We start from the raw sequence: 25,007 nt of genomic DNA on the forward strand, positions 1-25,007 counted from the left end.
TACTACCCACTGCAGAGGTTGCTCTGGGAGCTGGTACGGAGGGGGCGAGGCCCATCTAAGGATGAGCAGGCTGCTTCGGAAGATGGTGTGGTCCTGTTACCAAGGTGAGCAGATGAGGGATGCTGTGGAGGCTGAATGTGATGAAGACCATTAACTGTGAGAATCTGGGCAGAATGGGGGCAGATTACAGTCAACCTGGGCCTCATCCATATAATGGGCATTTCTCCCCAGTGCTTGATGTCCTACCGTGAGAACCACACCCGGAGCCAAGTTGTCTCTCCTCCTCCCTCACTGCCCTGCACCCAAGCCTCATCCTTTGCAGGGGGTTGTACCTCCCTGAGGGCACTGGGAGGGTGGGGTGACGGGGGCAGGGGTGTGAGCAGACCGTACCTCTCCAGGGGTCTGGATCCCTGCTCAGAAGCAAACAAGGCTACCAGACATCACCCTTCTCCAGGCTTTGGTCCCTTGTTCAGGGCTTTCTTGGGAATTGCTGGGTCTCTGAGGATGTTTCTGCCAACAGCTGGAGGGTGGGTGGCATTATGGACCAGTCGGTGCAGTGACAGAGCTGTGTCCACAGAAAGAAGGCTCACTCAAAAACCATGCTGGCCCTCCTCTTTGCTGCCTTTGTCCATAGCTGGCTGGGTAGAAGGTGGCTGGCTGTTGGCATCTTCTTCCTACAAGGAAGAAGCCAGGTGTCCAGAGATGAGTCACACGAGATGGGAATCACAGGAAGATCCCCCAGAGAAGGAAATGGCAACCCAGTATTCTTGCCTGGAAAATCCCATGGACAGAGGAGCCTGGCAGGCTACAGTCCATCAGTGCAGTTCAGTCGCTCAATCGTGTCCAACTCTTTGCAAGCCCATGGACTACAGCACGCTAGGCTTCCCTGTCCATCACCAACTCCCGGAGCTTGCCCAAACTCATGTCCATCGAGTCCGTGATGCCATCCAACCATCTCATCCTCTGTCGTCCTCTTTTCTTCCTGCCTTCAATCTTTCCTAGCATCAGGGTCTTTCCTAGTGAGTCAGTTCTTTGCATCAGGTGGTCAAAGTATTGGAACTTCAGCTTCAGCATCAGTCCTCCCAATGAATATTCAGGACTGATTTCCTTTAGGATGGACTGGTTTGATCTCCTTGCTGTCCAAGGGACTCCCAAGAGTCTTCTCCAACACCGCAGTTCAAAAGCATCAGTTCTTTGGCGCTCAGTCCATAGTGTTGCACAGAGTCAGAGACAACTTGCACACAGGCAGAATGCAGAGGCTGGAATCTCTCAATTTCTTTTTGCTTCACTGGGGGCCCACTTGGAGTGGTCTGGGGTCCTCAGAGGCAGAACCAGAGACCCGAAAGCCTCCTATCTGGTCTCCCTTCTGGTCTCCCCTCTCTCCCTCCCCTCTGGTCTCCCCTTTCCAGCCAGTGCCTAATTCCCCATTCCTTCCCACCCCCTCTGATCAGGAACCAACAGAGTGACCAGAATACAAGGAAACAAGCCAGGGCTCTTCCCAGCTCACACCCCTTTGGTGCCTCCCCTCCCCACCTTTCCCCCAGCACACATGTTGCCCTTTGTTCATCAGCTCGCTCTGTGACGGTTCATGAAGGGTCTGCTAAGTGCCGGGCATGGTGCACAGGATCAGCTTACAGGCTGGCGGAGAGAAAGCCAGTAATCACACAGCCACACAAATGATAGAATATCGAATTACCAACCACGCAAATGCTCCGCGGGAAAGGAACATGGTTGAGGTGCGAGGGGGTCCTTTACACCAAGGACCCTGGCTGGCCAGGTGGAGGAGCAGGAGTTCATTAAGGACCCTGAGCAAGAGCCGAGGAAGGGTGTGCCAGGGAGTCATTAGCTGCAGAAGGCAAGAGAAGAAAGGGGGACAAAGAGGTCAAATGCCACTGAGGTGTCAAGTAAGGTGTTGATGGTCGTTAGTCACTAAGTCATGCCCTACTCTTTGCAACCCCATGGACTGTAGCCTTCCAGACTCCTCTGTCCATGCGATTTCCCAGGCAAGAATACTGGAGCAGGTTGCCATTTTCTCCTCCAGGGGATCTTCCTGACCCCGGGGGCTGAGCCTGCATCTCCTGCACTGGCAGGTGGATTCTTTGCCACTGAGTCACCTGGGAAGCCCTTGAGTAAAATGAGAAAAATGTTCTCAGGCTAAAGCACAGTCTTCTTAGCTTGGTCATCAGGGCCCTTCAGGCTGGCCTCATTTGTATCAGCATCCACCCCCAGGCCATAGCAACCACCACGCCTACCATGCTGTTGTGTGCATTTTCCTCCCTGCCTGTAATTTCTTTCTCATCCTGGCAAATTCCCAAAGACTCCGCAAGCCTCAGCTCAAAAGCTGCCTCCTCCGTGAAGCCTTCCCTGACTGCCACCCCTCTGGTAGAGCATGTCACTCCCTCCTTGGGTGTTCCCATAGCCCTTTGTATAAACCTCTGTTTGGAACACATGGCAGAATAGTAAGAGTGAGGCTAGTGAGAATAATGGCCAATGCCTGGAGGGTCAGTGGGATATATGGAAATGTTGAGAAGGATAGATCAGACTTTCCAGAAGGGCAGTGCTGAGACCAGGCCCTTTGGGTCCACTGACAGAAGCCAGCAAGTAGCCCTCCCCGCGCCAGCCTATGGGTTGGCGTTGAATTCACCCTGCTTCTCCCACTCCGGGGCCTCGTACAACCCACAGCACCTCCTGTACTGCTTGGCAAGCTGCCAGGTGTCTGCCTGCCTCCCTGTGGATGTACAAATCCCTTGAGGGTTCTTTATTCATGGTCACTCCCCCACCTGCTGCAGCATAAAGGGCTCTGCAATGGAAAGTGGAACTCGAGGCCAAGGCAAGGGATGCTGTGCCAATTTCCTTCAGCCCCAATTAAGGATGTTTCTGGGCTCCCTCTCTGATTCCTTCATTGCACACACGCTTCTCAAAGTATGGAACCAGCTGCTTAGTCCCTGGTGTCAAGCACTTCCTAGGCCTGGACCTGAAAGCTGAGGAAGCTGGGTTCCTTGAAATGTTAGTCACTCAGTCGTGTCCGACTCTTTGCGACCCCATGGACTGTAGCCCACCAGGCTCCTCTGATTCTCCAGGCAAGAATACTGGAGTGGGTTGCCATTTCTTTCTCCAGGGGATCTTCCCAATCCAGGGATCGAACCTGAGTCTCTCTCCTTGCAGGCAGATTCTTTACCATCTGAGCTACCAGGGAAGAACTAGTTAATAACATAGGGGGTGCCATCTGACCTAGGCTGGCCTTCCAAGGTCATTGTGAATACCAGGGCCACCACTAATAGATCCACCTGCCTGGAGGGGTCCTGGGAGGCTGGGGCAGCAGCCCCCTGCATGGGCTTCTGGGCAGGGTTCTCCCGGCTTTGCACTTGGCCAGTCAGGCCCTAGGCTATGCTGAGGGCCTGCTGTGTGCTCAGTGTTGACTGAGAAAAAAACAAAAACACACAACCTAAGAGTTCTAAGTCTCAGTTTTTATTCAGAGACTTACTGAGGACTCTAGCCTGGGAAACAGTCTCTCAGTAGCTCTGAGGGTACTACTCTGAAGAGGTTTGGGCATAGAGAAGACAGGATATATGTATATATGATTTTGGCTGTGGAATACAGGCAATCCAGTATCTCTCGCAGTAGAAGGTCACGGTTAGATACAAGGTACAGATATCTCAGTTAAAGATTTAAGTGGGTTTTTTTTCTATGTATGGGAAAGTGCAAGAATCTGGGTCTATTATAATTCTTCCTGAGATATATCTAACTGTTTAAGGGGCCTGTTTTTTCAAAGCACAGAGTGCTTTGTCCTGTTCTTGGTCTTAAATTCCTTTCAGGGTATATAGGTCAGTAACTGTAGTGGCTAATGACTTGATTCTTATAGAACTGGGTGGTGGGCGGCATTCTGTGATGGACATCAGGTGGGATTTGGATCCACTCAGAGCCTGGTTCTGGTCCAGGCTTTCCACTGACAACCTATATAATCTTCAGTAAGTCACGCCAACTCATGGGGCCTCTGTTTCTCCCTCTGTAAAATGGGATGATAACCACCTCCTGGGGTTGGCTGCAACAGTGAAAAGTTTCCTTATGTAAAAACACTCTGTAAGCTATAAAGAGAGGTGGATGACGGCATGGGCCATGTGGGCTGGGGGGCCTCCCTCCCAGTGATGATAATAATTTTCTCCCACTCTGTGAAGGATAGGTACAAAAATAAGATGATGATCTAGGTCTCAGTTTTATCTATAGCTGTATAGCAAATTACTCCCAGATCTAACAGCTTAAAATAACAAATAGTTATCCTCTCAGAGGTTTTGTGGGTCAGAAATTTGGGAGCAACTTCATGGGGTGGTCCTGCTCAAGGCTTCTCTATTTTTCTTTTTTTTTGGTCACATGGCATGCCAGATCTTATTTCCTCAACCAGGGATCAAAAGCCCCCTGCAGTGGAAGCAGAATCTTAACTAATGGACCACCAGAGAAGTCCCTCAAAGCTTTTGTTGAAGTTATAACCAAGGTATCATCTGAAGACTTGACTGGGACTGGAAGATGTGTTTCCATGGCTACCCACTGACATGGCTGTTGGTAGGAGAGCCCAGTGCCTTGCTGGCTGTTGACAGAAGACCCCTTCCTGTAGCACATAGGTCTCTTCATGAGGTTGCTTGAATGTTCCCAATGTGCCAGCTGGCTGGCTTTTCCCTACAGCTGGTGATGCAAGAGAGAGTAAGGCAGAAGTTACGACGGCTTTTGATCCAGTTTTGGGGAGTCACATATCATTCTTTCTGCCTATGTTAGTGGTCACGTCGGTCAGTCTCCTGATACAGTGTGAAAGGGAACTACACATGGCATGACTGTCGGGGCACAGGATCGTTGGGGGCCATCCTGGAGACTGGCTACCACAGTTCTCTCCTCCAAGACTTATACAGTCACCCCTCCTCCTCACATACCAGGAATCCAGCCATCATGTTTCCCTCCCCTTTCACTCTCACTCTCTCCCTCAGTCACCAAGGCCCAAGGTTGGGCCTCTAGAACCCCTCTTTCACCAATTCCCCCATTTCACCCTCCTGTCCCCACCCAGCAAGATCTCGGTCATGTCTCTCCTGAACACCCAGGCTCTTCTAATCCAAGATGTACATATTGCATGAAACTGTCATTGGCTCCCCAGTGTACACAGACTCCCGTGTATGCTCCTGGGAACAACTCCTGGGTGAGGTGTTCAGTCCCTGCTCACCACTCCTCAATGGGCCTAATTTGAGCCTCACTGAACATTCAGACAACTAAGATCATGGCTTCTGGTCCCATCACTTCGTGGGAAATAGATGGGGAAACAGTGGAAACAGTGTCAGACTTTATTTTGGGGAGCTCCAAAATCACTGCAGATGGTGACTGCAGCCATGAAATTAAGAGACACTTACTCCTTGGAAGAAAAGTTATGACCAACCTAGATAGCATATTCAAAAGCAGAGACATTACTTTGCCAACAAAGGTCCGTCTAGTCAAGGCTATGGTTTTTCCAGTGGTCATGTGTGGATGTGAGAGTTGGACTATAAAGAAAGCTGTGCGCAGAGAATTGATGCTTTTGAACTGTGGTGTTGCAGAAGACTCTTGAGAGTCCCTTGGACTGCAAGGAGATCCAACCAGTCCATTCTGAAGGAGATCAACCCTGGGATTTCTTTGGAAGGAATGATGCTAAAGCTGAAACTCCAGTACTTTGGCCACCTCATGAGAAGAGTTGACTCATTGGAAAAGACTCTGATGCTGGGAGGGATTGGGGGCAGGAGGAGAAGGGGACGACCGAGGATGAGATGGCTAGATGGCATCACTGACTCGATGGACATGAGTGTGAGTGAACTCTGGGATTTGGTGATGGACAGGGAGGCCTGGCGTGCTGTGATTCATGGGGTCGCAAAGAGTTGGACACGACTGAGCAACTGAACTGAACTGAACTGATGTTCTCTAAGCAAAGTTATACCCCTTCATTGACCTTGTTAGCTCTGCCTGGAAGACATTCTTTTCATCTGTCTGTAAAACTCCTAGGCATCCTTCAAAACCCATCCCAGAATCCTTCTCTTACTGCCCAGGACAGTCAGTTTGTCCCTTTCCAGATACTCTCAACCTCTGCTCACAAGCTTGTAACCATCTAATTACCTGCCAGCCCCTCTTCACAACTATGAGCTTCCCAGGGCAAGCACAGAGCCTGGCTCATCTTGGGGTCCTCAGAACAAAATCCAGAGCTGAGTGCCTGTGCAGGTAGGAGCTGGAGAGAAGATCAGGCCGGATACATTCAGCTGTGAGTGGGGAAAAAAACCCAAATCAAACTGGCTTAACGAATGAGGACCTTCATTATCTCACATGGAAAGAAGTCCAGAAGCAGGTGGGCAACTGGTACAGTGTGACCAGCGGTTCAGGAACCACTATTGGCTTCGTCCTCTGGCCAGTTCTCCTCGCGGCTGCATGAGGGCTACCAGAGAGCCCATGTCACCAGTGGGTATGACAACATCCAGAGTCATAGAGGCAGCATGTCCTCTGAGGTCTTCCTCCTGGGAGCCCCCTCTGTGCCACCCCTCAGAAGACCTCCCCTCCTTGTTTTCTTGACCAGAACCAGGTCATGGGTCACTCCTAAGCCGGGTGCCATGGGGGAGACTGTGTGGGCACAGAGGCTGTTGGGAGGCCACCTTCCACACTGGAAGGCAGTCACAGCCTGATCGTGAGAGCACGTGGGACATATTCACAGATGGAGCTGGGAAATGAGAGAGACTTTGGCGTGTCTAGAGCAAGCAAGGTGAGATGTGAGGAGATAAGGTTGCTAAGGATGGGCTTCCAGACCCCTTGCCCACTGTAGTCATCTCTTCATTTGTCCATTCAAATAGTGATTGAATAGCTACGTGCGGGGTTCTGCGTCGATCCTGTGAAGTACATATTGTTATTTACATTTCAGAGTGAAGAAACTGGGCCGCAGGTGGAATAACTTGTTCACGCTCCCAGAGTAGGTGGGGACAGTCATATCTGTATGGTTCACAGTGCAAAGTTCTGAGTCACCCCAAGAGAGGACCATAGGCTACAAGGGCAGGTTGCATGTCCCGAACTGGCCTCACTCGCCTGGGCCCTGACCAGTCCCACAGGAAGGCTGGGCTTGGCTGAATGGGGCATCTGTGCTGTTTTGTAAGGGATGAGGGTCTTGACCAAGGCACAAACCGTTCTGGAACCAGCTCTGATTCCAGCGCCTGGCAGGAGCACTTGGGGTGGGGCCATTTTTCAGATATAGGTACCCTGGGCTCCACCCCTAATCCCTTACACCACACCTCTCCACTCCATAAAAGGCCACCATGGGTCTCAAGCCCTGGGAAGGCAGGACGGTGCCTCAGCCCAGGAGCTGGCCTGGCCGGTTGGCCCTGTCCAGGGCATCCACACCCGCAGCTGCCCAGGTGGGTGTCTTCTCAGCATGGGGCAGGGCAGGAGGAAGGGGGCAGGGGCCAGAGGCTAAACACTGGAGGTGGCAGCCTTGCTGCCCCACCCTTCCTCTGCCCTCCTGGGAAGCCAGGTTCAGGGCAAGGAGGGCAGAGAGCAGGCTGCCTGTACCTGGCAGGTCAACCAGAACCAAGAGAGGTAGCTAAAGGCAGGGTGGCTGAAACCAAGCCTCAGTGAGGAGGTGGAGTAGCTGGCTGGGGTCTGTCCTGTCCCAGACTGGGTTGGGGGTGGGGCGGTGTGAGAAGGGACGGGAAGAGGAAGGAGCTGGTGTGGGACTTGTCCCCAGCCTGTGCCCAGGCCTGGTGGTACAGCAGGGGAAGTTGTGGATAGGGCCGCTGAAGCAAGGGCTCTAGTCCCGTCCCTGCCATTCATTTACTGTGTGATGCTGGACAAGTGCTGCGACCTCTCTGATCTGAGTTTTCTCACCTGTACAATAGGGAGGTGGCCTGGGATGATCTTAAAGATTTCTCTGGGTGGACCATCTCAGCTTTCAGTTTGTGGTGGGCCTGGATGTAGGTGCCCCACCCTCTTCCTCACACCACCTTTTCTCACCTTCATCCCCTCCTGCAGCCACTTCAGACTTCCAGTCTTGGGGCCCCAAGCCAAGGACTGGCGACTTTGGATAAATTTTCAGGGCCTGGTGGGGGCCCAGGTCTTCTTGGTTATCTTCCTTCTTCCCTAGGGCATCCCTGGCAGGCATTTTTATTAGAGAGGATGTGGATGCCCTCGTGCCTGGGGAGGTGCAGGCCGGAACTGTGAAGGGTGTGGTGCTGAGTCCCTGGGGAACCAGCCCTAATTTCTCTAGCTCTGTGCCTCTGGGACCCCCTGCAGAGTGATAATGTGTTCGCTTGCCTGACCCCTGGCCTCCTGAAGGGGCCTCTTTGGCATGCATGGTGCCCAGGGATTTCTCTGCCTAAGGGTTTGGAAGTCACTGCTCTAGAAGACCCAGGAAAGGGTGGGGGATGAGAACAAGCTTCATTTGCAAGCAGCATTACAGAGATAGATGGGGTTCTGCTTGCAGCCTGGGAAGCTCCTGAACTCTCAGGGGGGCAGGCACCAGCAGCCTCTGCAATGGGGGACCCCCCCCAGCTTAGGCCAGAGCTGGGGTGTCCTCTGGAGACCTTCTAAAAAGGGGAGCAGGAAGACTCCCTCGGCAGTTCAGTGGTTAAGACTTCACCTTCCAGTGTAGGGGGTGCAGGTTCGATTTCTGATCCCACAAGCAGGTGTGCTCATGCATGCTCAGCAGCTGTTGTGCCTGACTCTCTCTGACCCCGTGGACTGCAGCCCGCCAGGCTCTTCTGTCCATGGGATTTCCTAGGCAAGAGTACTGGACTGGGTTGCCATGCCGTCCTCCAGGGAATCTTGTCAACCCTGGGATCGAACCCGTATCTTCTGCATTGGCAGGTGTGTTCTTTTCCATTGAGCCACCTAGATCCCACATGCCCTGAGCCAAAAAACCAAAACATAAAACAAGCAACACTGTAACAAAATTCAATAAAGGCTTAAAAAAATGGTCCACATCAAAAAAATATTAAAATAAATAAATAAAAAATAAAAGGGAGAGCAGAAGGAGACACCCTCTGCAAAGCAGCGTTGGTGGTCAAGGGGCTGCAGGCTGGCTGGGCAGCCCAAGGCAAGGCAGGAGTTTCTAGCGCTCCTTCCTTCTCCTGCTAAACCCTCGTCCCTCTTGAAAAAGACGTTCTGAAGAATGAAACCAGAGTTTTTTTTTAATTTTCTGAGCTACAATAGCCTTTTCTCTTGGCAGAGCCAGAGTTGCCAAAACGATTAAGATTAAAATAATCCTGTTATTATGGATCTGCACAAGCATTTCCTTTCTGGTAGGAAGAGAGCTAGTTCCCTGAATTTACTGGTTCTACTGGTTTGGTCCTGGAGCTCCAGCTGAGGCCTCCCCAGGGCAGAATGCGAATCTGTGTTGCCCATCTGGCGCTCTTGATTATTAACGGGAATAATCAACGAGCTTCCCTCATGCCCAGGCTGCAAGCATTCATCTTTAGAAATCAGAGGACACACTAACATCTCAGCTGATGGATTCACCTTCCTTTAGCTCATTTCTCAAACCAACTTTGGATGGGGGATAGGATGAGAAACTGAGGCCCTGAGTCAGAGACAGATTTCCACAAAACTCAAGTTACTTAAGCTTCAAGATTCCCATTTGCTGAAACAATAAAGTATGTGAAAATGATCACTGAAGACATGCTAAGTTTTACCTTTTCTGTCATTACAAACCATCCATCTGTGACTGATTTCAACAAAATGAAACAAGTTCTGGGAAATCATATTTGCAATATAGTGCTCTTTTTCTTGAAGGGGGCTCCTGTGAAAACTGCTGCGGTCCTGCCAGGGTCTCTTGGGCAAGAAGTGGTAAGACAGAGCATCCAAGTCAGTGACTTTTCCCTCCAGCGCCTCTGATCCTTCTGCCTGTCCCTTTCTGCTCCCACCTCATCTTGTTCTTACTGTTTTCAAGGTAAAGTGTTGATATCGTCTACCTGCTTTGTTTAATCTGCAAATGCGGGTGGTAGGTTTATGGGAAATAGTTGGCATGGATCATCTTACTTTAAAAATAAGCCTGTGATCTCTGTTACGGGGGATTAGACTAACTCATATTGTAAAAGGTGGATATTTCACGGGGATGGATGTCAGCTCACTTAAAGGGAAACTTAAGCCCATCAGAGATTTCATAGGTGGATGGGTTCCCTGAAAAGGCAGGAAGCGCCCAGTCACAAGATATGGGCAGAGAGAAGCTGGAGGCCATTGGTTGCCAAAGAGGCGATTCCAACTTTGGGGAGAGGGTGTTCAGGCAGATGCACTGTAAGAGGGGACCCTGAGAGCCTGCGGGGGCAAAAGCGTGGAAAGAGACCAACCAAGCGTGCAGGTGAGTGAACGCAGGAGAGGAGGCCTCAGGACTGGGGATCTGGCTTAGACACCTAGATGATCTCGGCTATGAGGGCAGCAGGGTATTATGTCAGTTCGGTGTCCCCACGTTTGGGGCGGGTGGTTGTCACCAGGGCTGCTGCTGCTCTTTCGGACCCTACTCCCAGCTCTTCTTCCCTCCGTTGTGATTTCCCATTTCCACTTGCGTTGTCGCTTGGCCCTGACCCTGCTGGGCAGAGAAAAAGGTACCTCTCTGTTTCTCCAGCCAGGATCCAGGAAAAAGAACACCTGCGCCTTACCTTGTCACAGGTGCTGCAGAGGCAGAATTTGACACTGGAAGGGATCCGAGAACCCAACCCCTTCACAAGCTGTCAGCTAGTCTGCACACAGAGCAGGGCAGAGCCTCTGTTTTTTCATCTATGACATGGGAACAATAGTTCCCAGTTCTTGGGATGGGGTGAGGTTTTAATTAGATCTACGGTTCTCAAACTCCAGCCTCCATCACCATCACAGGGAGGGGGCTTTTGTTAAAACCCAGATTTCAGGACCCCCTCTATCCACCCTAGTAGACCTTGAAAGAAGCCTGAAAGGTGGCATTTCAAACCAATTCAAAGGTAACGGGAAAACTCCTGGTTTGAGGGCCAACACTTTGAGAGTCACTGAACTAGACCGAGAGGTTCTATATCTTGGCCAGCCCCTCAAAGTCAGGGACCAGCTCTAAATCACTCCCGTTTCTGCTTAGTGACTGCTCAGCACAGGCACAAGGCAGGTGCTCTCAACAAGAGCTGTCCAACTGAATGTTAATGCAAACCAAGCAGGCTCCTCCTCAGAGGCTTTTTCAATGGCCAGTATTGGGTTCTGGTTGCCATGGTGACAGCTAGAGCAGAAGCCAGGAGATACTGTAAACACCCTTTTCGCAGTATTGAGGAGAGCAGGCAAAGGTCTTGTCCCAGCTGCACGTGGACAAAAATGTGGAGGGAGGCAGGGAAGATGGGACTTTCGAAACCTCCCGTTACAGAGACACCCTCCCATCTGCTCGGCAGCTGGCCCCAAACTGGGAAGGATTTAAACTTTGGTTGCATAACAGAGAAAGGAACAAAGGGAAGGGGGCTGGGAGGGAGTCTGTCTGTAGGAAACCGGAAAGAGGAGGGCATCCTGGTCCCTGAGAACCAATATATACACTCGGTGACTTAATCCATTAGCCCATTTCGTCCTCACCCAAACCCCAAGAGGCTGCCTTTACAAGGATCCACAGAAGCCGTCCAAGGTCACACAGCTGTCTGGGCCTTGGTGTTAATCCAGATTGGAAACTTGATCTGCTGTTGCCAAAGGCCAAGTTTGTTCTTTGATTTCAGGGCTGCCTCTTTGCTGAACTTTGGACATGGTTTAGAGAACTTAGGAGTGTGGGGGTGGCAGGGAGTCTGTGAGAAATGTTTGGGGAAATTTTAACACCCCAGAGAGCCAGGCTGGTCATCATCCTGGCTTCTCCCTTCAAAACAACTGTCCCTTCCTCCTTTATCTGCTTTTGTGTTTGAATCTACCTGAGCTGTGCTATGCGATGGACATGCTATCCCCCACGCTGTTCTGGTCACGTTAACCCCACAAGGCAGTGGTTCTCATATTCCAATGCGGAAAAAAGTGAAGCTTATTTAAAATGTTAGTTTCTGCCTGGCCTCCAGAGATTCTGATCCGACAGCTGACGGTGGGGATGCCTTAGGAACTGGGAGTTTTAATAGGCCCATGACAATTCTGATGTAGGGGACTGGTGCCCTTTGAGACATCCAGCCCGGGCCTCCGCTGTCTCTTATACCTACACGGTCCATCTGGAGCCCCCACTTTCAGTGACTTCTCATTCTAGCTCCCTGGCTGCCTCTGTGCTCCTCTCCTCCTAGCTGTTTTCTGGGAACAATTCATGTTGTTGCCAAACTCTGGCTTCAGACTGCATGTCCACAGTTGCTCCCAGCTGGTCAGCTCACCCTGCAGCCAGCAGGCCCCCACACACCCAGCTGGCTTAGTAAACCCCACAGCCAAAGCCTCCAATCTATTTTCTAAAGATCTGGCTCCTGAGCAGCCAAAGAGCCTTTGGTCAGGCTGAGCCAGCTGCCCCTGACGTCAGAAGGAACTACGATGTCTGCCCTTTGTAGAAGAGGTTTGGGCAGAGGATCATCCCATTGACAAGAGAAAGATCAGATTTTGGGGATGAACCAATCAGACGGGGCTGCTTCATTTCCCTGCCTTAGTTTTCCCATCTGTAAAATGGGGGCAAGACCAAGTGCTCATCAGAGACTTTCAGAAAGTTCAGAGTCCCCCCAGGCAAGAGGTCAGGCAGGAGGTTTGGCCAGGGGCTTAGGGGCTTAGCCTGAAGAACTGGGGCTTCAGGCTCCTTCTCCTGCTCCTCTTTGATGACAGGGCTCACCTGTGTCCTTGCCTTCTGCCCTGATGTCACAGAGCCATCCTTTGAGCATCATAACAAACCTCAGAACGCCTGGCAAAAGGGGGCGGGACAGGGTTTTTCCTCCCCATTTTGTTCAGAAGGAAACTGATTTCTTATCTAAAGAGGCCAGGCATCTGGTGACCAGTCAAAGCAGAATCTGGCTTCTAATCTCGGGGTGGAGGGTCTGTGTGTGTGTGTGTGTGTGTGCACGTGTGTGCTTAATCTTTCAGTTGTGTTCAACTCTGCGACCCCATGGACTGCAGCCCGCCAGGCTCCTCCGTCCATGGGGATTCTCCAGACAAGAATACTGGAGTGGGTTGCATGCCCTCCTCCAGAGAATCTTCCCAACCCAGGGATTGAACCTGCGTCTCCTGCATTGCAGGCAGATTCTTTACTGCTGAGCCACCAGGGAAGCCTGTATGTCTGTGCTTTGGCGATCACCTCATCTCTGGCCCTGTAGGTAGACAGGGCAGCTCCTTTGAACGTGCCTGGCCTGAGTTCCTGCTCAAGAAACTCCTTTCCTTCCTGTAAAGCAGGAACTTGGAGCTAATCTAAGACTGCGCCCATGAAGGAGAAAGCTGGAGTCGGAGAGAGCAGGGAGGAGTCAGGCCGACTGAACCCTCCAAGGCAGGCACTGCTCTGGGAGAGGATGAGGGGAGCCCGCACCAGTGTGGAAACGGTACCACTCTGAAGCGAGAGTGGCACAGAGCCCCCCTCGCCCAGCCCCCACCAGGCTGGGAGAGTTTCCCCTGGGGAAGGGTGGCTCCCATGGTTGGGGTGAAGCTGGGTGGATTTAGATGCTTGACACACTCACTGGGGCTTCCCCAGTGGCTCAGCAGTAAAGAATCTGCCTGCAGTGCAGGAGACGCAGGTTTCATCCCTGGGTCGGGAAGATGCCCTGGAGGAGGGCATGGCAACCCACTCTAGTATTCTCGCCTGGAGAATCCCATGGACAGAGGAGCCTGGCGGGCTACAGTCCATGGGGGTCCCAAAGAGTCGGACACGAGTGAAGCGACTGAGCACGTACGCACGCAAGCACGCGTGCACGCATGCATGCACGATACACTCATTGGTGGAAACAAGTCCCAGGTCACTTACTCTGAGCCTCTGTTTACTCATCTGTCCAGTGGGGATCATAGTGGACACTTGAGATTTGTGGTAACAGGGCTTAGGATCTAGGTGGTGCTCAGTAAATAAGAATTAGCTCCTCCTTTCATCTCGTAGCAAGTGGGAGCCCACTGCAAGGGCTCAGCAAATCTTTGGGTTTGTAGAGCAAGGAAAGGCTTCAAGGGATCAGACTGATCAGAAGGTACGAATACGAGGTACAGCCCTTGGCTCCGAGGGATGTAAAAGTTTCTGTTACAAGGACTTCCCTGGTGGTCCAGTGGCTAAGACTCTGTGCTCCCAATGCTGGGGGCCTGGGTTCAATCCCTGACCAGGGAAATAGATCCCACATGCTGCAACTAAGACCTGGCACAACCAAATAAATATATATTTTTAAATGCTTCTGCTGCAAAGAGAAGCTTTGCTTTAAGGGCCAGTTTCTGCCCCCTTCCCCAGCCCCTAGGCTGTCTGTCTATTGTAAGTGCCTGGAGTTTTCAGGCTGTTCACATTCAAAAGAACCTTGGGTTGCAGAGTGTGGGACAGCACTGCCCACAGCAGAGAAAGGCCCACTATACTAACGGTCCCTGTCTCTCCCTTAGACTAAGATCACACCTTCCTGATGAGTTGATTCGGAGCCGCACCTTCACCTGGACAGATCTTCTCCCGTTCTCTTCAAGGGACACCGCCCTTCCAAAACCAACAGAGCAGCTGTCAGGACAGATCACAAAATCCTTGTCCTGCCCTGACCTCTGTCCAGTCCTGTCTCCCCCTCGCCCCAGCCTTGGCTCTGGCTCCCATCCCTCACTCTCGTTCATCCAAGTCCAAGCTCCTTAACTCCAGGCTGCCTATCCTGAATCCTCTAAGGCTCATCCTGCAAATGTCTCCATGCTGCTTTCATTTGGCAGAATCTGGGGAAGGGGAGGGTCTTCCCAGGTGGCTCAGTGGTAAAGAATCTGCCTGTAATGCAGAAGACCTGGGTTCGATCTCTGGGTTGGGAAGATCCCCTGGAGGAGGGCATGGCAACCCACTCCAGTATTCTTGCCTGGACAGTCCCATGGGCAGAGGATCCCTGGCAGGCTACAGTCCATGGGGTTGTACAGAGTTGGACACAACGGAGTGATTGAATATACACGCTCGCACGCACGGGGTTGGGGAGGCAGAGAGAGGAGGCTTCTGAGACCTGCCCTGAAGGGACTCCAGACTGATGAAGGACAGGTACTCTGCAGATATGATTTAAAGTAGGAGATACTCTGGGCCTTGGAGAGCTGGACAGTAGCGGGGAGCCGTCACTTCTGGAGGGATCAGAGCACCTTCCAGAGGTGGGAGCTTTGGTAGGAGATGGACATATTGCATAAACACGGAAGAGAACAACATTCCCAGTGGCTCAGCAGAATAATAAAAATGCACAGCATGTACAAAACTGGATGAATCCAGTTTCGCTCCAGTGTGGAATCTGTGGAAGAAAATTGTAAAGACCAAGCAGGAAAGGTAAGTTAGGGCCAGGTTTTGAACTCTCCTATAGCATTCCAGACTAAGGCCATCCATCCATTCCACAAACGGTCGTGCCCCTTTATGAGAACTGAAACACAGATAGGAACTCAGTCTCATCCTTTACAGTAATCAACCTGGGATGGGGGTTGGGGGTGCCCAGGAACCTTGGCAGGAGTCTCAGGAAAAATCTGGATCTACCAGATGCACGCAGAGACTGAGAGTCTGTTTCTTTTAAATCATGTTGGCGGAGGGGAAGTGTACTTTCAGGAAGAGGACACACAAGAAGAGCCCTGTAATCATAAGGGTGGTTGCTTCAGCTGTGCAGCCCGGCTGAGGGCGACGACACCGCTAAGTCTACTTGATGACTTGACTTTTAGGCTCAAGAGACAAACAAAGCAAAGAACATGTTATGTAGAAGGCAAATGCTGTCAAGCTCAGTAATGAAAATATCGAGGTTCAGACAGCTGAAGTAGGGAGGCAGAGGCAAGGGGTTCAGAGGGAAGGGGAGGACCCGTGCTGATTGCTTGGCTGTATGGTGTGAAAAGATATTGCTTGCAGTGAAAGACTCAAGAAAGGTCGGTCCCAGGCTATTACTTCATTATAAAAATGATTAATAGAGGATGTAAAACAGGCACATGAATAATTATGTTGCCGTGTGGGCAGGGGAGGCTGGCTGTGGTTTTAATAACCTGACTCATCATTAGAAGGACTCTAGAGGTAAGACCTAAAATTTCAGACAACAGCCAGCCACAAAAACATTTATTTACCAGCATGTAAATAAGGACCAGAAGCAAGTCCGAAATGAGGTAAGGAGCTGATTCTTTCTGGGCAGGGAAGATGAGGTGAAACAAGAGAGTTGGCAGGAAACTGATGTTTGCAACCCCACACTTTCTTCTTTCTTTCTTTTTTTGGTGGGGGTGCATGTGGTTGGGTTTACAGGGTCTTAATTCTTTGCCCAGGGATTGAACCCGTACCTCCTGTGGTGGAAGTGAGGAGTCTTAACCACTGGACCACCAGGGAAGTCCCTCTTCACACATGTTTAATTTTGATTTAAGAAAAAGGAAGTGTCCTTTACATATTGTCACTATCCTTTACATATTGGGAGCCAGTAAAAGAGTTGGTTCCTTGGCCGGTGACGAGGCTGTCTGGGTAATCTTTTAAAGTATTCATGTATGACTTGGAATAAATAAAACACTAATAATGCACAAAGTGTGAAAGATACAAAGGGTGTACAATGACGCCTCCTTTGCTCCTGGCCCTAGTTCTCTAGAGACAACCAATGCTATCTCTTTTTCTTTCCAGAGAGTTCATACATATACATCCAAATACAGATACACAGTACGTACATTTTTTCCCCCTCCACTTTCTCTCACAGAATAGTTTTTAAAACACAGATGAAAACATTCTCTACCCACTGGCCATCACCTTGAATTTTCCTTTTGTCAATTGATCTGAGATTGTTCCCTATCAGCAATGAGCTTCCCTGTTTGTCTTCTTTACAGTTGGATGGTATTTATGTTTGGATGTGGCAACAATAAATGACAGTGTCTATTTCCACTCAGTTCCACCAACCCCATGAGTCATCAAACTTCCAGATTTTGTCGTCATTGTAGGTGAAAACCGGGATCTTGGTCAGTTTTTAATTTTCATTTCTTCTATGTGTGGGGTGGAAAACCTCTTCATATGGTTTAGAGCCATGTTTTTTTTTTTTTTTTTCCTGTGAACTGATGGTTCCTATCTTTTGTCCATGTATATGAATCAGTCCTTTTCTTATTAATTAGTAGGGACTGTTTATTAGAGAAAGTAGTCCTTTGATTATTAACAATTGCAAATATTTCTTCCTCATTTGTCCTTTGCCTTTGGACTTTGCCTGTAGGTCTTTGTCACACATGTTTTTGATTTTTATGTAGGTAGTTTTTTCAGTCATTTATGGCTTCAGGAGTTCGTGTTCTACTAATAATTCAGAAAGGTCTCTTGGAGATTAACACAAATTCTCCCAGGGTTTCTTGCAGGACTTTTCCTTTCTTTTCTTTCACTGGGATTAGTGGCCCAGAGAATTTTTTTTTTTTTTTTAATTCATTCATTTATTTATGTTTGGCTGTGCTGGGTCTGCATTGCTGCATACAGTCTTTCTAGTTGTGGTGAGTGGGGGCTGCTCTTTAGCTACAGTGCTTGGGCTTCTCATTGTGGTGGCTTCTTTTGTTTTCGGCCCATGGCCTCAGTTGCCCCTTGGCGTGGGGAATCTTTCCTGACCAAAGGGATCAAAACCATGTTCCCCACAGTGGTAGGCAGATTCTTAACCAGTGGAACACCGCAGAAGTCCCTCCTTTTTCTTCTTTTTTAGAAATTGTTCAAATCTTTTATCTACTGGAAGTTTTTATTAGTGTAAGGTGTGAAGTGTGTATCCAACTTACATTTTTCCCCAGCTGGCTAGTGAGAGTGTGTTTTGAGAAGGAAAAGATAAGGGACAGGAAGGTAGGGCAGTGAGCAGAGCAGTAGAAGAGGAAGTTTCCCCGGCAGCAAAGTGGAGAAGAAACTGGAGGTGGCATGAGAGGCAGGAACTGTTGAGATCATCCGGGGAAAGGGAAAGGTGAGCCCAGGTGTACCTAAACTAGGGCAGGGACAGCAGGAAAGATGAGAAGATGGGGAGGGTGGTCCTGGAGAAGGGACCTATAGGACTCAGTTACAGGCTCAACCAGAAAAAGCAAAAGAAGATACCTATCTCTGGCCCAAAGCAGGCCATTAGCAGTGAGAAAGAGAACTGAGCGTGCAGTGTTTTGGGTTCATATAAGCAGAGTGCAGTCCATTCTGAAGGAGATCAGCCCCGGGATTTCTTTGGAAGGAATGATGCTAAAGCTGAAACTCCAGTACTCTGGCCACCTCATGCGAGGAGTTGACTCATTGGAAAAGACTCTGATGCTGGGAGAGACTGGGGGCAGGAGGAGAAGGGGACGACAGAGGATGAGATGGCTGGATGGCATCACCAACTCGAAGGACGTGAATTTGAGTGAACTCCGGGAGTTGGTGATGGACAGGGAGGCCTGGCGTGCTGTGATTCATGGGGTCGCAAAGAGTCGGACACGACTGAGTGACTGAATTGAACCGAACTGAAGCAGAGTGCAAGGATTCATGGAAGCCTCTTTGGGAAGTGCAGGGGAGGTGTTCAACAAAGTGGTGGAAAGGTGAGACAGAATATCAGAGGTCTGGGAAATGAATTTCCCTCTTGCTGTCTTGAGGGTCCAGAAGATCCCCTGGAGAAGAAAATGGCAAACCCACTCCAGTATTCTTGCCTGGGAAATCCCATGGACAGAGGAGCCTGGCGGACACGACTTAGCGACTGAAACAAGGACTCTTGAGGGCCTAATATAAGACTTACACATTCAGCCCCTTAGTTAGACACGGATGTGCCCCACCCTGAAGGCTCTCACATTTAAGCAACCTGTAGGCGGAACTGGTTTAATGAGGTGAATCAGACCTGTTCCGGACAAACTGGAAGGTAGGAAGCCTAAAACTGGGGCTACGGGAAGGATCCTCTCTTTATACAGGCTTTTACAGTTTTCAAAGTATTCATACTTGGTTGTCGTTGGTGGGTCCCATTTTTAAAGATGGAGAACTGGTTCTGAACAAGTGAGTTGCCCCCTCCCCTCCCTCCACTGTTCCCAGAGGAATTCGTAGCAGAGCCTGAAATTAATAATAATAGGGACTTCCCTGGCGGTCCAATGGTTAAGACTCCCCGCTTCCAACGCAGGGGCCACACGGTAACAATAATAGTAATAATAATGACTTACATTTCTAGAGCACTATCGCACCAAGCTAAACTATTTACGAACACGAGTTACATCACTTAATCCTCATAACCCTGTAACATAGTAACAAAGCAGGAGGCAAAGGTGGGCTTCTTACCCCTCAACCAAGGAAGCCAGACTTTCCAAACCAGAGGCGCCCTCTGCCCCCTCCCGCCTCTTTGGTCCAGTCGTCGCCCCTGGCTTGCTCACTTCCTGCCCTCCCACCCAAAAAGCAGGTCAGCATTCCAACCCTAGGCTGGACTGACCCCGACACTCGCCTCGCCATTTTCGAAGGCGAGGGAACTGAGGACCATGGATGACAAAAAGCCACGAACACAGGCGATCGGCGGTCGGCAGGAGGCCAGGTGGCGAAGCTCACTGGCCACTGACCCTGCGGAAGCGTCGTCGGCCGCGGGCGCCGCCTGCCCGGGCACTGCAACCCAGCCCGGAACAGAGCCGGGCTCCCAAGGCCTCCAGGCGAAGCTGGGACGCTAAGGGGGCGTGGCCGCCAGGGCCGTACCAAGAGCGCGGATTCGCAGGGGGGAGGCCTGGCCCCCAGAAGCGAGCGCATGGCCGGGTTGGGGCGGAGCGGCGCCGTCGCTGGCCACGCCTCCACCCCCGCGACCGGCGCGGGCGGTGGTAGCGCCTCAGTGGTGTGGGCCTGCGTCCTGCTTAGATGTCTTGAGTGCAGCCGGCCGCCTGTGGTGAGTTCGTTCGTTCGCTGGGGTGGGATTGGTGGGGTCCGGGCGCCAGGGCTCGGGGTGCCGAGGCTCCGGGGCCCGACGCCTTCTGGCTGCCTCGGCCGCGGGGGCTCCCGGCGCGGGGGCGGGCTCTCAGGCTGGGTCGGCTGCCTGTTTCGCCCGCCGCTCCCGCGGAAAGCGCGGCCCCCATCTCGGCCCTTCTTGGGGGTGGCCCTTACCCCCGCCCCGAGCTGACCTCTTGCGGATGCTTGAGGGTCGTCGTTTCCACGGCCGAGGGCGCACTACGGGCCCCGTCGACGGAGAATTGGGTCTCGGCGTGAGAAAACTCGGGCTTCAGCCCCTCACGCCTTCACTCTCAGGCTAAACCACTTTTCCTCTTCGAGCCTCAGTTTCTCAGTCTGTGCAGTGGGCCTCAGGAGGCGGCCAGTTGTTGGGTTCAGTCACGTAGGACGCGCTCGAGTGTGGGTGGGACCCCAGCCTGGCCGCGCAGCATCAGGTGGACTCGGGAGCCCGCAAGGCCGGCCTCTCCTGGGAAACGTTCTCGGTGCCGGCGGCATCACCGGGAGACAGAGGATTGCCGGGCTCTGCTGGGCAGCCGTGACCTTCTTTGCTCTTGGGAGCAGTTGGGTAAAAGGGCGAGGTCTCCTGGGCGGCGGGGGCACTTGACCTCGACTTTTTTGCTTTTTCATTTCTCCACGAGAGTCACCATTGTGTGAGCCGATGACCACAGAGGAATTCGGGGCCGCTTCAAAGAACGTGGCTACCTCCTCTCTTAAGACCAACAAACTACAGCCTTCCCTCTGAGCTTGGCGGGAGTGGAGAACAGTGCTGAGACCAAGGGAGATGGGGCTGGAATGGGTAGTCCTGGGTCTGACACCTTGGCATCTTGGCAGGACCACAGGTTTTTACAGCCTCTGTTAGCCCCCCCCACCCCACCAGGTTGAAATTCAAAAGAGAGGGTCTTGAAGAGTAACTTTGAGAACTGTGACATTCCACCTAAGTGAGCATTTAACTAACCTCTGTCATCCAGTATCCTCACTGTGTGTTACTGTAGTTCACAGGCTGGCCTGTTTGGGGAGAAGACATTGATTCATTAACCACTCACAAGTTCTATCTACACAAATCCCTTTTGAGTGGTTATGGGGTTGTCTTGATCAGGAAAAGGTCCAAAAGTCTAAGTTAATAAAGCAGTGAACCCAGAAGAAATCACTTTCTTTTCTTTGTGTCCCTCTAAGGAATTTTCATTTTCTTTTTGAAGAGTGGTCAGTTCTTGAGCTTCTCATGATTTTAATAATACCTAGTTTAATCATGTCTAAAAAAAATAGGTCTGCATTTCAGAGAATGGAATATTGGCTTCCAGCTGGGTTGTAGTGTTGACAGCTTCACAGTGATGGTAAGTAACTCTTCCCAAATCCTTCCTGTCTAGCACTTGAAAATGTTACAGGTAGGTCTGAGGTGAAAGGACCCCAGGGATGTACTTCAGCACCTGGAAACAGGAGCTTTGACCAAAGCCAGCATGAGTGAGGCAGGTGAAACTCCTGAGTGATAGAGGTTTGTAAACAATTCATGAGATGTTTCAGATGTTTGTTTTTGGACAAGCCAGAAATTTTAGGACCTGCTGGTCACTCTGAATTGATCCCTTAACTCTTTGAAAATCAGAATCTGAGTTAAATAAAGTTCGTGTGTACTTAGGAGAGAGACCATTTGAAATCAGAACTGCTTGGCAAATTCAGCATTTACTCGCAAACTTTTCAAGTTCATTAAAAATGTAGCTCTTCAGCAATCCCCCCACCTTTTTTTAAGTTTCTCTCCCTTTGGGAGGCTTCTTTAATTGCAGAGCTTTTCATGGTTCCAGAGAGCCCAGCTGCCATTGCAACATCTCTGCTTCCTCACACTTTGGAAGGGGGCGAGCCCTGGATGGGGTGGTGGGGGCCAGGAGTATCAGGGAACCTTAGTCCCAACTCAGGCACGAGCACTGTGTGCCGTTCACCAAACCACCCCAAGTCCAGGGGCCTCAGTTTAGTGCTATGGGATTTAATTTAGGTGTCATATTGATTTAACAGTTAACATCAGAATAAAAGTGAAATAGAAAAATGATGGTTTTTATAAAAATATATTTTATTCTGTTTATGGAAATGCTAAGTGCTCATTATTTTAAAAAATACTATTATAGAAATACTCAATATAATAGTGATATAACAGTGAACATCCTTCATAGCCTTACACTGAGACAAAAAATTACTGCTAGTCATGTAATATATATTCTCCAGATATTTTTCCTTATATATATATAAACACTTATTACCTAGATTTTGTTCTTTTACTTAAAACAGCAGGAATTTTTTACTATTGAAATTTAAGACAGAGAAATAAGATGAAACTAGTCATGCTGTTGTGAGTCTTACTTTTTATTACTTAACATGATGTCTTTCTATAACACGATGTAAATAGCTACCTCATTTCTGTTTTAAAACCTCATTCCTTTTAAAAATGACAGTAGCCCAGTAACCAGTGTGATTGAAAAAAATTTTTTGTTTGTGGCCTTTTACTGTTATGAATTCTGCTACAGGGATTAGCCTTGTTCTTTATCTCTTGGCAACTGGACAAATATTTTTACATAATGAATTCTTAGAAGTGGAAGAGCTAGAATATTTGTGAGCTTTTAAAAGTATTCATTTAACAGGTAGTGACTACCTCCAATATACAGGTGCTATTTGAGGTGTCATGCCTATAGCAGTGGAGAAAATAGATCCTCTGTGGATCTGACACATGGCCTGTCAAATGATGTAATTTCAGACTTTTAATTATATGTCAGTTTCACTTGAAAATTAAAATCAGAAAAAAAGTGGAGAAATGAATTTTTTCTAAAACTGTATTTTTTCTGTTTACAAAAATATTCAGTGCTCGTTATGAAAAGACTATTATAGGAAATTCCCTGCTAGCCCAGTGGTTAGGACTCCTCAGTTTCACTCCAGAGGACATGGGTTAACGATCCTTGGTCAGAGAACTAAGATCCTGCAAGCTGAGTGGCACAGCCAGAAAAGAAAAAAAGACAATTACAGAAATGTGCAATATAGACAGAGAACATTCTTCATAGTCTTACACTGAGACATTTTCCATATGGAAAAAATAGTACAAAGGAGTATGTGTGTTTGTTAAAAAAAAAAAAAAAAAAAAAGGTATGACTTTAAATGTCAGTAGATATTGCCAAACTTCCCTCCAAAAATCTTAATCTTACTTTCCCACCAACAGAGACGCGCATTTTTAAATTCCTAATTCTAAGGCCAGTCGCTAGCCACTAACAGCAGCGATGCTTTTATTTCAGGAAAAGTAAGTGCGAGATGCTTTGTGCTAGGTTTGTATTAGGTATACATGTTTTTTTCTTTCTTTCAAGTTCTTCTGATGATCCCAAAGCCTGGTGTTTCCATGCCCACTTCACCCCTGGGAAGGCTGTCTCAGAGGGGAAATCACTTGCTCAAGTCCATGAGAGTAAAACTAAGGCCTCACGCAGGGCCGTTCGCCTTCAGAGCCCTCCCTCCTCTCTTTGTGCACTGTTATCTCATTTTCTGACTGTAGAGGACATGTTTTTGTGGGGGGAGTGGAAGGAAATCTCCTAATACATGGTATTACTGAGTAATGTGATTGTTCTTCCTCGATTCTGTTACTGCAGCGGGCAAGTATGTGCATCTCGTATGTCTCACCATGCATCTTATTACGGTATAAGAAACATGAGAGTATCTCATACAGAGATAGATGAAGCCAGTTCTTTTATTATCATCACCATCATCATCATGATCATTATACAAACTATAGGACAAAACGTGTGTTCCTGGACAGTTATCTGGCAGGTGATAGAAATGTAGGCTCAGGAGCAGGTGGAGAAAAGCTCCTGGGTTGGAGGCAGTATTCCAGCTTCTATTTAACAGGCACCAGCTTATACAGCGGAGAAGGCAGTGGCACTCCACTCCAGTGCTCTTGCCTGGAAAAATCCCGTGGGCGGAGGAGCCTGGAAGACTGCAGTCCATGGGGTCGCCGAGGGTCAGACATGACTGAGCGACTTCACTTTCACTTTTCACTTTCATGCATTGGAGAAGGAAATGGCAACCCACTCCAGTGTTCTTGCCTGGAGAATCCCAGGGACGGGGGAGCCTGGTGTGCTACCGTCTATGGGGTCATACAGAGTCGGACGCGACTGAAGTGACTTAGCAGTAGCAGCAGCTTATACAGGCCCACACCTGGCTTTACTTTCTTCATCCATGAAGCGGAGGAAAGAGTCCCTGCCCCACCGCCTCCTGGAACAGCCCAAGGGGTGTTTATTTTTGGCAGTGAATTCTCTATGTTCTTGGATACGTTTCCATCCCTGAGGAGGGACACTTGAAAGACACATATGTGGCCTCTAGGGTCTAAACTACTGTGCATAGGGTCTGGTTCAGCCCTGGCAAACGCTGATGGGGAGGAGACCAAATAGAAGTAAACAACGATGGCAGAATGTGTCGAGCTCCTTCTGGATTTAAGGTGTGTGACACATTTCCTCTTGCTGTTGAGCCCACTGTGCCCTGGGGAATGCTCAGGAAGCCCTCTCTTTCAGAGAATTTCTTTTTTTTTTTTTGCCTGTCCTGGGTCTCTATTGCAGCACATGGAGTTTCTCTAGTTGCCCATTGGCGTTTGGATCTTAATTCCCCAACTGGGGATCGAACGCATGTTTGAAGGCAGACTCTCAACCACTGAACCACCAGGGAGGTCACGGGACAAGCTCTCTTTATGTGGGGTATCCTGCAAGGCTCAGCAGAAGAGAGGGTGTCTGAGTTGCATCTTGGAGGTTAGATAGGAATTCCTTGAGCCCACCAGGGCACACCAGCTCTGGGGCATGTAAGGGTATAGGTTGCCTGAGGCTTGGAAGTGATTGGGGCTTATCTGAAGGGGTCTTGTGAACCATGCTATGTGATAGGAAGGCTTTTAATAGGTCAGGGATGTGGCTAGCACAGAACAGTGTATTCTTGTCTTGGGTGAATCCATCATTTACGAAGCTGACTCTGCCTAAGTCTGTATCATACCATTTTAGAGCTCTGCATCCTCAAAAGTGTTTTTTTCTTCCCCCTCTCCCTGCCCAAGTGAGGTGTTTACAACAGCTGTGCACCGGCGGGTGTGTGCGTGTGTGAT

At 49.8% G+C, this 25,007-nt stretch overlaps 1 protein-coding gene across 4 annotated transcripts in view; it reads left to right on the plus strand.

The window, feature by feature from the left end:
* The first annotated feature begins 7,098 nt into the window (after positions 1-7,098).
* Positions 7,099-25,007, plus strand: part of LOC120878642 (NADPH--cytochrome P450 reductase) — a 67,824-nt gene continuing 49,915 nt past the window's right edge. Inside the window, exons 1-2 of one of the 4 annotated variants that reach the window (XM_040261347.1) lie at positions 7,320-7,397; positions 9,769-9,822. Coding sequence is in view for 1 of the 4 variants with exons in the window: in XM_040261328.1 (XP_040117262.1) it covers positions 7,114-7,397 (284 nt within the window). In the remaining 3 variants the exon portion in view is untranslated. Of the gene's footprint in view, positions 7,398-9,768; positions 9,823-19,748; positions 19,851-21,645; positions 23,337-25,007 lie in introns of those variants that run through there. The other 3 variants (XM_040261328.1, XM_040261338.1, XM_040261370.1) reach the window with 3 other exon arrangements.

Source organism: Oryx dammah, unplaced genomic scaffold, assembly GCF_014754425.2.
Source record: "Oryx dammah isolate SB20612 unplaced genomic scaffold, SCBI_Odam_1.1 HiC_scaffold_2, whole genome shotgun sequence".
Lineage (NCBI taxonomy): Eukaryota > Metazoa > Chordata > Mammalia > Artiodactyla > Bovidae > Oryx > Oryx dammah.